This window comes from Tupaia chinensis, unplaced genomic scaffold (genome assembly GCF_000334495.1).
Source record: "Tupaia chinensis unplaced genomic scaffold, TupChi_1.0 Scaffold000646_1, whole genome shotgun sequence".
In the NCBI taxonomy this organism is placed as follows: domain Eukaryota; kingdom Metazoa; phylum Chordata; class Mammalia; order Scandentia; family Tupaiidae; genus Tupaia; species Tupaia belangeri.
This window is the reverse complement of record NW_006160167.1, coordinates 1,648,581-1,666,420: the sequence shown is the minus strand read 5'-3', so window position 1 is coordinate 1,666,420 and position 17,840 is coordinate 1,648,581. Positions and strand designations below refer to the sequence as shown.

The following is a 17,840-nucleotide window of genomic DNA, read 5'->3' as shown; positions in this document are numbered from 1 at the left end:
AATCAAGAAATGAAAAGATAAAATTAAATCAAGAGAAGGTCTTTCCCAAATTCTTAATGTTATAGACAATGGAGAAACTATAGAAATAAGTATAAAGAGGTTAATTCCCTCTCTCAGAATTTAGAACTCAATATTCCTAACTCTTTCAGTGCAGTCACCCTAACAGTCTTAGAAGCTCTTGCTCCACTGCAGTCATTTGTTTATTAAGAGGAATAGAGTAAGACTAAAAGGTCAAAATACTGACGTCATTGTCTTTCAAATAGTTGGGGTTTTTTGTTTGTTTGTTTGTTTGTTTTTTAATATGTGTTGTGATTTCTTTTTTCTGGAACAGACAACTACAAAACTTCTAGATGGCTCTCATCAACAGCATGGCTTTCTCTCTCTGACCTATACGAAAGCTGTAACAAAAAATGTCCGCCACAAGTTAACATCAAGAAATGAGCGAAGAAGTTTTCACAAGTTATCTGAAGGTTTAATGGATGGCTCCCCTCATTTTCTTCATGAGATTCTTCTTTCAGCACAAGCCTTTGATATTGTCCTTTGTTTTCCTTTACTTAATGCCATTGCAAGTATATTTCAAGCAAAACTACCAAGGACCCAAAAGGAGAAAAGAAAATCTCCTGGTCAGCCTATGAGGACACACACACTGACTTCACGCAATTTACCGTTGATTTATATCAACACAAGTGTGATCAGAATTTTTGTTCCCAAAATACAGGAAATGCAGCCAACTGTTGAAGGTATTGTCTTCTAACTTTTTGTTTGGTTGGGGGCTGATTTAAAATTATTTTCTTCTAGAAATCTTAGTGTTTTATCTTTTTGTTTGTTTAAAATATGGGCAGCTGCTTGTACTTTGCAGTTTTTTTATACTTTGGAAAAGTAAATATATTATAGACATTGCTTAACTAAAACCTTTAGGTTTAGGAGAGATACCAGAATACTGGGTATCTGACTCTGTTAGGAACATAATAATTTTGCTATTTTTTTCCTTCAGTGCTTTTGTCAGCAAAGCTTATTTTATGTGTCATTTATTAATCTCAAATGGTAAGTTCTGTTTATCTACAATACCTAAAATTTTGCTTAAAACAGAATAATGTTTATAATATAAAGTATAAAAAAGTATAACAAGTATGATTTAAACACTTGCCTGTTGTGTCTGAGGATAGGTAAAAGCTACGGAAAAAAAACCAACAAAACACAAATAAAAAACTAGTTACCATATCATGGTCCCTTTGGCTATTTCCAGCTATCTCAGTGTCTTATGAAATTATTCTGTCTCTTGAACTGAATTGAATTTATAGTTCTATTTCTTCCATCCACAGGGGTGATTTTTAAAATTCTTCATTTTTTTTATAATATGAAAGAAACAAAAATTTTAATTTTAATTTATAAGAATGTATTTCTCATACTTCTGAACGCTTGAAAGTTTTACATTACATTTCTAGCAGATCTGGTGTCTGCTGAGAGCTACTCTCTCAATTGTGCTTCATTGCTATGTCCTCATATGTTAGAAAGACTGAAGGGCAGAAAAGAGACAGACTCACTGCTACAGCCCTTTGACATGGCGTGAATCCCACCCATGAAAAGAGTCTGATGGTCTAGTCACCTCCCAAAGGCCCAGGTCTTAATACTATCTCCTTATGATTTAAGTTCCAACATAAGAATTTTGGAGGGTCTTATGAATTCAGACTATACCGTGATCCCAGCTAATAATTAGGACCATAAGTTGAGAGAGAAGAGAGAATAAATATTTGAGAGACCTAAAAAGCAAAAGAGTTTTTCTTTTTTTTTTTTTAATTAGGCATTATATGGAGGAGGGAGACTTGGTGGTTAGTGATAATAAATAGCAAATGATAAAAAGGAAAAGCACTTGACTTTATTTTCTTTCTTCTCAGAGCCTAATTCTGTCTCTTGTTCTACCATAAACAGATTATCCTAGAGCCTAAAATTTATCAGAATCTAAGGTTTATTAAAAAGGTTTTCTTTCACTTCTATAATTTAAAAATTTATAGAGCTTTATAGTATTTAATGACCAAGATTTTTAGAGCCAAATTCAATGGATTTTACTTATGAATTCTTAGTACAAATACGTGTCTACATTGTGTATCTAATTTTTGCAAGTACTATACAGTTGATCGGTTGAGATAGTTTATAGAAACACATGAATGGTGAAAAAATATAAAGTTAACTTTTATTGAGTAATTACAAGTGATATAAGAAACAATCCTCTAACCAGAAAAGAAATTATTATTCATTGAAGAAATAATGACTTTTATGTTTTTCCTTATTATTACTTTTTATTATAAAGTTATTCATTATTAGATGATATAATTTACATTAATATACATAGGTAAGAAAAAGAAACCTACATTTTTATACAGGATAGTTTTCTGAGGACTATAGTTTGAGTTATATTTTCTTATAATTGCACCATTGTCTAGCACCATAAATTTATTATTTAAGTCTAAGTTTATTTTTCTGTCATACTCACCAGAAGTTTATTGAAACATATTCTGAACTTCATTGATTTATTTGTGTACATGTCTGAAGAAATACAAGTCTGGCTGTTTGAGAAAAGGAGGGAAATAGGAACAGCTTTATTTCCTCTGTGTATTTTTAGATTTTGGTTTTGGTTTGTATTATAATCATTGATTAATACATACATCACAAAGTTTAATTGTTGGTTTTAAATATCCTATTGGAATGCTACAACTAGGAAAATCTACAGTTAGTTGTAACTACAGGGACCAGAAGTTGGCATAATGGTTATGTTGCTGGACTCCCATGTAGTCGACCACAGTTCAAGTCCTGGATTCAGTGGCTTAAACTCACACTGGGTGAATGTGCGTGTGTGCCCAAGATCCCGAGAAGAGAATGGAGGAGTAGGGATTGCAGTATGGCTATCCCCCCCGGGAAGTGATTTCTGTCTGTCTTTCTGGTGAACGTATGTGCCCTATAGCAAAAACCTCTCAAAAAAAAAAAATGTAACTACAAAAATATTTTCAGACTATGCCAACTTATTTTAAAAGCTAATTTTTCTCCTTTTTTGGTGGTAGTGGTTTTTAAATATAATTCCATAATTCAGGTGTCCAGTTATTTCCTATGACACAATGAATAAGAGCATAAGAGGTGGAGGCTAAAAATCTTTGGTGCAACAAAGGAAACAACAGTTAAAGTGAAGAGGCAACCCTCAGAATGGGACAAAATATTTGCAAGTCATGCTTCAGATAAGGGATTGATAACCAGAGTATATAGGGAACTCAAACAGTTTACTCACAAAAGAAAAGGGGGATAGGGGGAGGAAGAGGAAGAATTTAGTTAAAAATGGGCAAATGAGGGACCAGCAGATGGCGGAGTAGTTACATCACTGGACTCCCATGTAGCGGACCATGGTTTGAGTCCTGGACCCTGTGGCTTAAAACTGACACCAGGCACTTGTGCATGTGTGCCCAAGATCCCTGGAGGAAAATGGAAGAGAAGTGATTGTAGCATGGCCATCTCTCCTGAGGAGTGATTTCTCACTTTCTGTCTTTTTGTCTCTCTCTGTCTCTCTAACAAGTGCACATGCCTTTTAGAAAATGCCTATTTAAAAAATTTGTTTTTACCCTAAGGGTAATGCACATCAAAACCACAATGAGATACCACTTAATCCCAGTAAGAATGGTTTGGATCAAGAAAATAAAGTATTAATATGACAACTGCTGAAGAGGTTGTGATGAAAAGGGAATCCTCCTACACTGTTGGCGGGAATGTAAAATAGTACAGCCACCATGGAACACAATATGGAGGATCCTGGAAAACCTACAAATAGAACTACCATATGACTCAGTAATTTCACTCCTTAATATTTACCAAAATGATAGGAAAATTATCAGAAAGACATTTGTGCATGTGTATTTATTATGGCATTATTCACAATTGCTAAGACATGGAATCAGCGTAAGTGCCTAAGAACTGATGACTTTAATAAAAAATGCTAAATGAAGTCAGCCAGGTTATGAAAGACAAACATTGTATATTCCTACTCAATATTTGCCAAATGTCTTCACTATGTGTCAGAAATTAATAAATCTGGGACCAGCAGTTAGTGTAATGGCTATGTCGCTGGACTCCCATGTAGTCGCGCGTCCTGGACCCGGTGGCTTAAAATTTGCGCCTGGCACGTGTGCGTGCGTGCCCAAGATCCCAAGAGGAGAATGGAGGAGAAGGGATTGCGGCGTGGCCATCCCCCCCTGGGTATCCCCCCCGGGAAGTGATTTCTGTCTGTCTTTCTGGTGAACGTATGTGCCCTATAGCAAAAACCTCTCAAAAAAAAAAAATGTAACTACAAAAATATTTTCAGACTATGCCAACTTATTTTAAAAGCTAATTTTTCTCCTTTTTTGGTGGTAGTGGTTTTTAAATATAATTCCATAATTCAGGTGTCCAGTTATTTCCTATGACACAATGAATAAGAGCATAAGAGGTGGAGGCTAAAAATCTTTGGTGCAACAAAGGAAACAACAGTTAAAGTGAAGAGGCAACCCTCAGAATGGGACAAAATATTTGCAAGTCATGCTTCAGATAAGGGATTGATAACCAGAGTATATAGGGAACTCAAACAGTTTACTCACAAAAGAAAAGGGGGATAGGGGGAGGAAGAGGAAGAATTTAGTTAAAAATGGGCAAATGAGGGACCAGCAGATGGCGGAGTGGTTACATCACTGGACTCCCATGTAGCGGACCATGGTTTGAGTCCTGGACCCTGTGGCTTAAAACTGACACCAGGCACTTGTGCATGTGTGCCCAAGATCCCTGGAGGAAAATGGAAGAGAAGTGATTGTAGCATGGCCATCTCTCCTGAGGAGTGATTTCTCACTTTCTGTCTTTTTGTCTCTCTCTGTCTCTCTAACAAGTGCACATGCCTTTTAGAAAATGCCTATTTAAAAAATTTGTTTTTACCCTAAGGGTAATGCACATCAAAACCACAATGAGATACCACTTAATCCCAGTAAGAATGGTTTGGATCAAGAAAATAAAGTATTAATATGACAACTGCTGAAGAGGTTGTGATGAAAAGGGAATCCTCCTACACTGTTGGCGGGAATGTAAAATAGTACAGCCACCATGGAACACAATATGGAGGATCCTGGAAAACCTACAAATAGAACTACCATATGACTCAGTAATTTCACTCCTTAATATTTACCAAAATGATAGGAAAATTATCAGAAAGACATTTGTGCATGTGTATTTATTATGGCATTATTCACAATTGCTAAGACATGGAATCAGCGTAAGTGCCTAAGAACTGATGACTTTAATAAAAAATGCTAAATGAAGTCAGCCAGGTTATGAAAGACAAACATTGTATATTCCTACTCAATATTTGCCAAATGTCTTCACTATGTGTCAGAAATTAATAAATCTGGGACCAGCAGTTAGTGTAATGGCTATGTCGCTGGACTCCCATGTAGTCGCGCGTCCTGGACCCGGTGGCTTAAAATTTGCGCCTGGCACGTGTGCGTGCGTGCCCAAGATCCCAAGAGGAGAATGGAGGAGAAGGGATTGCGGCGTGGCCATCCCCCCCTGGGGGGGGTGATTTCTCACTTTTTGTCTCTCTGTCTCTATCTTTCTGGTGAGTGCACACGCCCTATAGTGAAAACCTCTCCAAAAAGAAAAAAAGAAAAGAAAAGAAAAGAAATTAATAGATCTGAATATATAATAGCACAGAGAACAACATGGTACCAGAGACTGTATGGGAGGGAGGGGGATAGTAGAGAGTAAGCAGGAGGGATTCAGGGAGGAAATATTTAACAGACATGAGAATGTAAAGTTTTTATTGAAAATGATGTACATGGTAATCCTTGATTTGATTATCATGTATTGCATGCATACTTTGTAAAAACCATATTGTATGCTATAGAGAAGTATGATGAGTAAATGTAAATTAATCATAAAATAAAATTTTTTTAAAAAGAAAAAAAAATATGAGGGGCCAGCAAGTGGTGTGGTGGTTAAGGTGCTGGATTCCCACATGCCAACTGCAATTCAAATCCTGGACCTGAAGGCTTGAAAATTACACAGAACATATATGTGTGCATACCCAGAATCCCAGGGGGAGAATATAGGAGAAGGATTGTGGCATGATGATCTCCCTGAGGGGTGATTTCTCACTTACCCTCTATCTCTGTCTAGTGAACATAAGCACCCTATGACAAAAAACTAAAACAAACAAAATGAAATAAAGCAATTTAAAAATATATATGGGATAGCGAAATCTTTTTATAACCACCTTTGGAAAATATAATCGGTTTTATTTCTCTATGAAATTTTAGGTTAATTTTAATCTTTTGACAACATAAAAATACTTTGTAATGAACAATGTTTTTAGTGGTAGTTTTTATTATTTAAGTGTATATATCTGTAGAATAAAGTCCTAGCAAAAGGATTGCTAGATCAATGATTATGTATCTTTAATATATTAAGATATGTCAAATTGTCCTTCTAAATGATTACACCAGTTTATATTATTTTCTTACTTTCTGTGTAATAGAGGTTTATAAAACTTTCGAGATTTTTGTTAGTCTCATTAATGGAAAGTACATTGTGCTTATAGGAATTGCTTTTTTCTCTTGTTAATTAATAAGAGCTCTTTGTGAATTAATCCTTTTGTTTATCATATGTATTGCATTCATTATTCCTATTCCTTTGTAGTCTTCTGTCCTCTGCATGTGTGCATATCTCCGTATCTTTGCATATATCTATACATAAACATTTCTGAGGCATTGTAAATCGCCAGACTCTGTACGTGTCCTGAAAATACAAATGAGAGGACCAGCAAATGGTGTAATGATTACATTGCAAAACTCCCACATAGTTGACCATGGTTTGAGTCCTACTCCCAGTGACTTAAAACTCAGGCCAGGCTCATGTGCATGTGTGCACAAAATCTCAAGAGGAGAATGGAGGAAAAGGGATTGTGGTGTGGCCATCCCCTGAGGTGATGCTTTCTCACTTTCTCTCTCTTACCGGTAAGCACACACACCCTATAGCAAAAATCTTTCTCTAAAAACAAAAAAGAAAAGAAAATACATATAAGAAAATGCATGCCCAAAATTCAAAGATTTTGGTATATTGTGTTAGTTTGACACTTTATTTCTCTGTCATTATTCTTAATTTAAATGATCATAATTCATCCATGAAAAGGTTTGAAAAAAAATCTATTGAAGTTAAATTCAGATAGCATAAGAATAACCATTTAAATCATTTCAAAGAATAAAATGCTCAATTTTTGAATGAATATATTGTATGAAACATTGGGTGTTTCCATTTTAATGTATGTTAAAAGTTACAATGTTACTAAGTAATAATAATTGTTTAAATAGGAAATCCTCTATAAATAAATATAATTATTTAAATTATTTTAGTAAAATAGATTCAACAGCATAGTATTCATTTTATTCTAGAAAAGTTTTATTGTTTTTTTGAGAGGGCTTTAGTATAGGACATGTACACTCACCAGAAGGATAGAGACAGAGAGACAGAAAGAAAGAAATCACCTCCAAGGAGGGGGATAACCATGCTGCAATCCCTCCTCCTCCATTCTCTCCGGATCTTGGGCATGCACGCACATGCACCCGGCATGAGTTGAAGCCACAGATCTGGGATTTGACTGCGGTTGACTACATGGGAGTCCAGAGATGTAACCATTATGCCATCTGCTGGTCTCAATTCTAGAAATATTTTAAAAGGAAGTTTGTGTGAATATTTTTATGCAATTAAATTAAAAGCATATATACATATTGTCTTAAACAGCATGATAACGTAACTGAATGTTGCTGCTTAATACATCTCAACACAAAATATTTATAAAAATATATATAGAGCAGTCTATTTAAGAGATGATTTATAAGCTGAATATAAATGTTTCATTAGTATAGTAATAGTCATTAAATTACACATTTATTGAACCTTTGTCTTTGCTAATATGACAATAACTTATTAAAACCTTTTGTTGAGCTTTGTGTAGGGCTGTCACACCAATTACGGCTTTACGAAAGTATTAACATCATGCAGAGGTAATGTCAAATACTCTTGAGACTTTAAATGTTTTACTGTATTGAGTTTACATTGAGAATCTTAAAGGAAAGCTGCAATCTCCAAAACACTTTAATTTATATTGGGCTTAAAACTTAGTTGTAAGCAACAGTAACTTACATTATTTGACAATTGCATGGAAATTTTGTTCTTTATTCAAACATTTGGTTACTGATATAGCTCATGATTTCTGAGTAGATTGTAGCCTTTCATCTGCCATACACATATGTATATCTATGCATTGCACACACAAATACATACCTCTTGCCTCAAGAAAAACATAAAATATTTCAGGCTTACAATGCATGTCTCACTAATGTGGAACTTTTTAATCATGTTTGAAATTCAGTTACTGATAAGAAAAAGAATATTTAACATTCTGATATTCTGTATAGAGAAGCAATATTAAAATCTGTTTCTCAATCTGAATATTGTTGCCTTATGTGCAATTATCAAGATTCTGAATCTACAGGTACACACATTCCAGCTTAAGCATTTTATTTCAAATTAGAAACCTATCTTTTGGATCAAGTATGATTTTTTCCCCCTTACAGTGAGTAGTTCCTCATGAGGCTCAATGTTTAAAAATGTAGTTAAAGTCAAGAAGTAAGACATTCATTTTCATGTTGAGAATTCTTCTAGAAGGAAAATTTCCTCATATGGTTCACCTATTAAATACAGGTGAAATAAACCAAAAAAGAGAAGCTTGTTTTATTCTAGCTATAAAGTAACTGAAGAAATAACTAAAGGCACTTTCTTGTATAAATATATATTTTGTTAATTTTTCTTCTATGTCAATGATATATTTTGATAAGCCGAATACTTTCCATAATAAAATTAATTATTTTAATGTACTTTATGAATGATATGTATTAAGTGCTTGTATTTTTTTATTATAACTTCATGGTCAGAATAATCTACTGAGAACACTTCTGGCTCTAACAAAAACACAGTCTTGTTCTTGGATCTGGCTTTGTATTGTAACACCAAGTACGTCATTTTTCTTCCATATGTACCTCATTTACTGCAATGTTTCTATTACATTTCAGACTTTCATATGGTGGGTAGTATCTGTAGCTTGGAAGAACAGTTAGCAAGTACACTAATTGCACTTTTGTGGTATGGTCTATTTTCCAGGCTTACTATTTATTGATTTAATTGATGCCTGCTGCTTAATCAGAAGTTTTACCCACATGGAACTATTTGATAAGCTTGGCATAAAATGCAAGATCTGTGAAATGTAAACAATGTTCATAGTATAAGGACCTATAATCAAGCCAGACTTCTAGTCATTTGAAAATAGCACAGCTGCATGAGAAGTAGTTTCCTTATTTGATCTTTTTTGCTGTGAATATTTAAAAGTATTGTCTTTACTGTGCCATTCCCATGCTAATATTTATTATGGTAACTCATCTCTTTTTTTCCTTTCACTGTCCTCCTTCTTCCCATCTCTACTATTTTGCTTTCCCCAACTCTCTTTATGGTCATCTTTTTCTGGTTCCCTTTCCCTCACTAAATATATTTCTTCTTACTTTTTTCTGATGTTCTTAATTCTAACTTTTCTTTTTTTTTTTTCTTTTTTTTTTTTGACTAATCTAAGTCAGACCATGCCATGTGTACTGCCGAAGCAGCTGGAAATAATCTCCTAGCTTTTACATTCTTGGGCACCACAGTTTGGGAAATATGGATTGTATGCCTTTGTAGGCATGTTCTGTTCAGGATATTCCTAAGGTCTTGTAGCCAGTCCTTTTTTGTCCTATTTGGTAGATGATACTTTCTTGAGAGAAATTATGAATTTTAATATACCTTTAATTCAAAACCCAGAAAACTGCATATTGTTAAAAATTTTTTGAACAATGTTTAAACAGCCATCATGGTCTAATCATCATTTTACCATAGTAAAATTTAATGAATGGAGTCATCAGGAACTCTTAGTCATCTCAAATAGTCCTTAGTAAAAACATTGAATTAGCTGGTGAGTTATAGAAAAAGCATCAAATTCATAAGATGAGAACATATGCTTAAATACTGTCTTATTCAGTATAAAGAAAATAATTAAAAGTATCATATCCTTTAACCCATTTTTTGTTGTTGTTGAGTGAGACTCCTTACCTTAGTTTTAGATTATATTAGGATATCGAACTTTTAAACAGGTATGATGTTTCTATTTCTCAAGGAGTTTCATAGTAGCAATTACTAAAAAGTTGAAATTTGCTCTCACATTAAATAACTAGTTGGACTTTTCCATCCATCATATTTACTTTGGATTTTGTGACATTTTAGAGCTATATTACAGTTTGTGTATGTATATTATTAATCATGCAAATTTAAATGATTTGAGAACTTGTTACTGACTTATAGTATCATTTAATATATTTATAGATAGCAATGGAGTATTAAAAAAATCAGGAGCAGTAACTAGGAGAAAGATACATATGTAATTAGTCTAAAATTGTGAAATTAAATATACATGTTATTTATATTTATATTTAATACCATATTTTAATGTTGGGGTAAGAGTTTTTTTTCACTGCTTTTTAATATATTTTAACATACCAATGGGATATGAAGGAAAAAGAAAGTGAAGAAAAGCATTATTTATCTTTTTTTTTTAACTTTACCTCATTTATTGGTCTTATTTAGCAGTCTCTCTCCAATTCCCTTAAATATTTAACCTTACGCATAAAGTCATGCCCATATCTATGGTGTTTTCATAAATTTTTTTTTTTTTTGGTTACAGTCAATGAGGCAGCCAAAGAAGATACCGTTGTCTTGAAGATTGGCTCTGTTGCCATGGCTCCCCAGGCTGACAATCCCCTTGGTAGATCTGTCCTCAGGAAAGATATTTACCAGTAAGTTTATTTTCTCATGTTCAATCTTGCAATAATTTCATCCTGCAAAGAAGTACAGTGATCAATAAAACTTGCTAGTGTGGCCTGTAGAAATACTTTCATTCAGGATCTTTTGATATTTAAAACCAGGTTTTTCTGATTTTCTTCAGTTGTGGGCTTTTAAATTCATTCAGACAAATCAAGTATTTCTGTGAAGTGTTGATGAATAACAGAATGTAAGTAAGAAGTCACCGTAAAACTGAAGAAGCATAGTTTGCAGAATTTTAGCAGACTTCAAATTTGACCAAATCTCTAATCACATAAGAAAATGAGGTCTTCTCTAGAACCACCACATCCTACTGTAGTCATGTTGTATCAAAGTGAAGCATTTTTTTAATTTAAGTGTAAGCCATTATTTGAAATGTAGGCCTGTGGATGTCATATGGATCAAAGCTGCAAAGAAAAGCAAACTTCTAAGGAGAAAATTTCACAGTAAACACTTTCTGTGAAAATGCTGTGCTCTGGATTTTGTCACTGAGTGTTTGCAAACCACACCAAGAATATATAGACAACTAAACTGGTGAACATATGTAATCAACATGATAAAAATAATATAATATTCGTACTAAAGTTGGCACTGCTGTCAGATATAAAAGTACTGTTACAAATAATACCAAGTGAGAAAAGTCACAGAAATACAGATGAACAAGCATCTTATTCTTCCTACCGGTCTGTTTTTCAGATGTCATAGTCTCACTCTTTAAAAAAAATAAATCCTTACTGTTCTTCTGCAAATGTTCCTGCTAGGAAAAGATTCTAATTTGGGTAATATATTTACCACCTAGAGGGTGACAGCTATTTTTACTTTAAATGGATCTAGAAATTTTGTTTCTCATGTTTCTCTGGTATTTGAGTTGATAATTTCCTCCTTTGACTTATATATTATAGTCTTTTCTGCTTCAGAAGTGGTCATCAAATAGAGTCCTAATTTACTTTTGATGGCAGAATTGTATTTTATGTTAAAAGATTCAATCACCATTAGTAAAGCAAACTACTGAGAATACTACCTTTTCTACTTTCTGGCTGTTGAGTGAATTGTATTCTTACTTGCTTGCAACTCAGTTTGCATTCCATGAGATGGTTCCCTCAACTTTTTCTTCTGCCTCTCCAGCATCTTCCAGTCTATACTGGTCTTTGCCAGTCTTCCTCCTAAACAGTCTCTTCAGTATGAGTATCCCTTAAGGTCTTCTCTTAAAAAAAATATTTTTAATTTGACCAGAGAGGGAAAGACAGATTGAAAAAGGAAGTGAGAAAGCAAGCCACCCCAGGTCCAGGACTTGAACTGTGATCGGCCATGGGGGAGTCCAGCACCCTTAGACACCATGCTACCTGCCAGCCCCAAGGAGTTCTTTTATTTCCTTTTGCCTAACTCTTAGGTGAGTTCTTCTGCTTTCTTGGCAAAGGAAGACTTGAACTTTGTAATGTGTCACAACCTCAAAGTGCCCCTTCAGCCCAGGGTTATCAATACATTTGACATCATAAAATTCTGGATCCTGGATGGCAAACTCAGCCTAATGGATTTTCTTTGAAAGTTCACGTCCAAAGTCATTTCTAAATAAGTAAATCAACAAAAGGTATTCAGATAGTTCATTAAACATTTTTCAAAATCGTATTAAAATGCTGCACCATCAACATTAAAGGAGGAATAGCAGAACTGGAAACCACAATGGAATAAAGTAATCACAGTGGGAGTGGCTGAGTTAAAATAAAATATATATACACAAAGCAAAAGACCCTATGTCGTAGGGCTGCTTTTATTATTCCTGTAATTACATTAATCATAACATTTCAAGGGACCAGACACAAAAGGCCACATAATGTATGATTCCATTTTTATAAAATGTCTAGAATAGATAAATCCACAGAAAACGAAAATACATTAATAGTTGCCAGGTGCTGGGAGGAAAGGAAAATAGCAAGTGATGCTGATGAGAATGGGGCTCTTTTGGGGGTGATGAAAGTGTTCTGGAAAGTGGTGATGGTTGTGTAACTATATGAGTATACCGAAAACCACTGTGTGGTATATTCCAAAAAGGTAAGTTTTATGGTATGTGATTTAGATTTTGTGGTCAGAAAGTAAATGTATTACAAAATTAGCTGAAAACAGTTCACACTTACCTAACATTTATATATATTTAAGCATGACTGTTTTTAGCTAATTTTGTAATACTGACTACTAAATTAATCAGCATTTTCAGCCTCCAAAACTTTCCTTTTTTTGGCTAATGAAGTTAGACTTTAGTTTATATGACAGTTTGTATTCGCTCATACTTTCTGAGTCTGTATGAACTTTATTCTTCCTTCTCAAGTAAAAGGCAATTTCCCTCATTTTGTGGACCATCACACAAAGTTCCCGAAAAACATGTCCCATAAAATACAAGTTTCATGGGATATTAATAAAATAATAAATTGCTAGATGCTTGGTTATCCAGAGCGAAAAACACTTTGTTACAATCGGCATCTCACATGTCTTAAAAGTGAATGTGTACTGTGCATTCCTAAGAAAAGACAGAGTGTTTCAGAATTTACTTAAAATCAAAAACATTTTAAATGAATTCTTCTCAAAAGACTTGTATTGTAAAGAACAAAATTCAGAAACCTTATTGTAGCCTTTTTAATTTTTGTCAGTTACAGCATTTGCCTTGTACTGACTAGAATTACTTCACTCTCCAGATAGATAATATATTTCTTGAGATCAAGGGCCTTAATTTTAATACCTTCCTAAACCTATGTTTTTTAAGACATTCCTATAACAGTGATTAAATAATATATTGCTAAAAATAACAAATTTTCAATTTAATATAAGAGAAAAAGTAGGGCTATAAAAGAATTTGTAAGTATTGTACAAGAAAAGCATACAGGCTATTTGTGGAGATGTGGCTCTTATTTCTGCTGTTCTTGCTTCCTTCCCTGTTCCTTCTGGAACTTCCCTTTCTTAGTCTCCTTATTTATTTTCTCAGCTCATTCCCTTTCTGTATATGCTTTTATTCTTTACCTTTTTCCTTTCTGTAAATAAAGTATAAAAATGACATTATTTCTTTAGAAGGTCAGTGTCTCATATTATACCTCATGTGAAATACATACTTTATGATTTTAGAATAAATACCTCTACTTCCTTTTTATAATTTACAAAACCATGACACACAGAATTTTATAAGTTTGGCCAAAATCCATGTATTTAACTAATGGCAGAGCTTATCAGAATTGATTTTCAATTTCCTGTCAGAGTCCCTTTGTAAATTCTTATTTACAACATTTAGCCCCTCTCCCTATTTATGTAATTTAGTCATTACATTCTGCTCTCTTTCCATATCATTTACTTTTTCTTTTAAACTGTGCATTGTATTTCTGACACATATACATAATTAAATATACACAAACACACACACACACACACACACACACACACACACACATAGCATATCTTAAGGAATCCTCTGAAAAACTTCTAGGCAAACAAACTCAACTAAGTGGCAGGATGCAAGATCAATATATAAAAATCAATGAACAGGGCCAGCAAGTGGTGTGGTGGTTGAGGCGCTGGACTCCCACATAGCCGACCACCGTTTGACTCCCAGATCTGGTGACTTACCTTCTCACTTTCCTTCTCTCTCTCACTTTCTCTTTCTGGTCAAGTTAAAAGTAGTAATAATGGGGACCAGCAGTTTAATGGCTATGTTGCTGGACTCGCATGTAGCCGACCGTGGTTTGCGTCCCGGACCCGGTGGCTTAAAACTCACGCCAGGCACGTGTGCATGCCTGCTCATGATCCCAAGAGGAGAGTGGAGGAGAAGGGATTACGGCGTGGCCATCCCCCCTGGGGGGTGATTTCTCGCTTTCTGTCTCTCTGTCTGTCTGGCGAGCGCACGCACTCTATAGCAAAAACGCCTAAAATAAAAAAGGAATGATAATAATAAAATTAAATAAATAGTGTTTTAAAAAAATCAATTGGGGCCAGAAGGTGACATGGTGGTTAAGGGTGCTGGACTCCCACAAAGCTGACTGTGGTTCAGGTCCCAGACTTAGAAGCTTGTTTTGTCCCTTTCTCTCTCTCTCTCATTCTCTCTGTCTCTCTCTCTCTCTCATTCTCCCTCTCCCACTCTGTCCCTCTATGGTCAAATAAAAATAAATGAATAAATAAATAAAGTTAAATAAAATAATTCTTTAAAAAAAATCAGTTAACATCGAGCCAACCCCCCAGAGCATTGGTTATGTGTTGTACATACGAAGCCAGATCTCACATGGCCAAAACCTCTCCAAAGAAAAATGCTTATTTATGAAAATTTATGAATGAATTAAAAAAAGTTTTTTGAGAGGTTTTTGCTATAGGGCGTGTGTGCTCACCAAAAAGACAGAGAGAGACAGAGAGACAGAAAGTGAGAAATCACCCCCCAGGGGGATGGCCACGCCGCAATCCCTTCTCCTTCATTCTCCTCTCGGGATCTTGGGCACGCATGCACATGCGCCCGGCATGAATTTAAGCCACCACGTCCGGGACTCCAACTGCAGTCAACTACATGGGAGTTCAGTGACATAGCCATTATGCTAACTGCTGGTCCCGAATTTAAAAAAATTTTTGCAATTAAAAGAACTCATACTTTAATTCTGTTTTTCTATAAACATTTTGTAGTCCCTTTGTGTATACCATATTTATAAATCAGAAGACTCAGTATTGGTAGATGGCAATAATTCCCAAACTGAGCTATGGATTCAACAGTATTGTAACTGAAATTTTATCTCTGTTCTTTGGGGGAATTTACAAGCCATCTTAAAATTCACATGAAAATTCAAAGGTCTCATAATAGCTGGGCAGATCCTAAAAATTAAGAGTGAAGTTAGAAGACTCACAGTTTCTAATTTCAAAAGTTATAATAAAGCAACAGTAATAAAGACAGTGTGGTACTGGCATAAGGATAGACATAAAAATTAATAATTTACCTGAGAGTTCAGAAATAAGCCATCATCATGTTTACTGTCAATTGGTTTTTGATAAAAGTGCTATGATAGGGGCCAGTAGGTAGTGTGGAGGTTAAGGCTAGGGATCCCACATGGCTGGCTGCATGGCTGGAATCCTGGATCGGGCAGCCTGAAGGTCACGCCAGGGGCTGTGTGTTCATGCCCAAAATCCCAAAAGGAAACTGGAGGAGAAGGAATTGCAGTGTGGCTGTCTCTATGGGGAGTGATTTATCACTTCCTCTCACTGTCTCTCTCTGGTGAGGACATGCATCTTGTAGCTAAAAGAAAAAAAAAAAAAAAGAAAAGAAAGGAAGGAAGGAAGAAAAGAAAAAAGAAAAAAAAATTGCCAAGATAATTCAATTGTAAAGAGCAGTCTTTTCAACCAAATTTTGCTTACTAATGGATAGCCACATGAAACCAATTACCAACTTTACATTTTACACAAAAAATTAAACTCAAAATGGGTCGGAAAATGTAATGTAAGAGCTGAAATCCTGAATCTTACAGAACAGATTGGAGTAACTCTTTATGACATCAGACTGGGTAATGATTTCTTAAATATAACACTAGAAGCACAAGGTACAAAAAAAAAAAAAAAGGGATGAGTTTGACCGTGTCTGAATTTTTTTTTTTTTTTTTTTTCCTGGTTTTTTTTTTTGTCCTGTGAAGGACTCTATCAAGCAAATGAAAACAAGGAATGGGAGAAAATATGTACAAATCATTTATCTAGTGACACTTGTGTCCAGAATATATAAAGAACTCTTACAATTCAATAATAAAAAGAAAACTCAGTTTAAAAGTGGGCAAGAGGACTGGCTTTGTAGTGCAATGGTTAAGAGATCCCAGTTCCATGTGACTGTCCTGTGAAGGACTCTATCAAGCAAATGAAAACAAGGAATGGGAGAAAATATGTACAAATCATTTATCTAGTGACACTTGTGTCCAGAATATATAAAGAACTCTTACAATTCAATAATAAAAAGAAAACTCAGTTTAAAAGTGGGCAAGAGGACTGGCTTTGTAGTGCAATGGTTAAGAGATCCCAGTTCCATGTGACTGACCACAGTTTGAATCCTGGCCCCAACGGCTTGAGATACAAGCCAGGCAGTTATGCATGTGTTCAAAATCCTGATGGTATGGAGAAATGGAGAAGGGATTATGGGTAACCATACCCCATGGGGTATGTTTTCTCTCTCTCTGTTTCTGGTGAATGTATGCATCTTCTAACAATTAAAAAAAAAGAAGAAGAAAAAGAAAAATAGGCCAAGGATTTGAAAATATTGGGTCATCAGAAAAGTCATGGCATATCTTTTCATGTTTTCTTATGCAAAACTATGGCATGACTTTATTGACGACCCAATATACCAAGCCAGGATATTAAACTTGTCAGTAAGCACATGTAAAAATGTTTAACCCTATTAGTCATTATTGAGCTACAGATTGAGACCATACCCACTACGATGGCTATAATTAAAAAGCCAACAGATGTAGAGAAATTAGAACTACAGAGAACATCTCTGAATTCGGTACAACACTCAACTCAACTCTTCTGATGTCAGATAGGTAGGGGTTGTTTCCCCATATACCAAGCAATTCTCTGGTGAACACCAACTGGGAGAACCATAATTTAATTCAGTTCTGTTAGTATTGTCCTCATAATTTTGTCAGATGCCATAGGTTAAGGGCTCTCAGTTCCACAAGACTGCACCCCCCCTCCCAACTTCAGCTTCCAGTCTCACCTCCAGGTATGACCTGGTGCTTCCATGCAACAGGTTATAAATCAGTGTTCCTATTACCCCCTCCTTTGACTGATTAATTCGATAGAGTAGTGCATAGAATTCTGGGAAACATTTTACCTACTTTACTCATTTATTGTAAAGGATATTACAAAGGATAGAGATGAACAGCCAGACT

The 17,840-nt window shown here is 34.8% G+C and overlaps 1 protein-coding gene across 2 annotated transcripts in view; it reads left to right on the top strand.

Annotated features, from left to right (window-relative positions):
• VPS13B (vacuolar protein sorting 13 homolog B) overlaps positions 1–17,840 on the top strand; it is an 806,861-nt gene that overhangs the window by 412,198 nt on the left and 376,823 nt on the right. The window contains exons 29-30 of one of the 2 annotated variants that reach the window (XM_027776225.1): positions 332–740; positions 10,820–10,931. In XM_027776225.1, coding sequence (XP_027632026.1) covers positions 332–740; positions 10,820–10,931 — 521 coding nt within the window. Of the gene's footprint in view, positions 1–331; positions 741–10,819; positions 10,932–17,840 lie in introns of those variants that run through there. The other variant, XM_027776226.1, reaches the window with a different exon arrangement.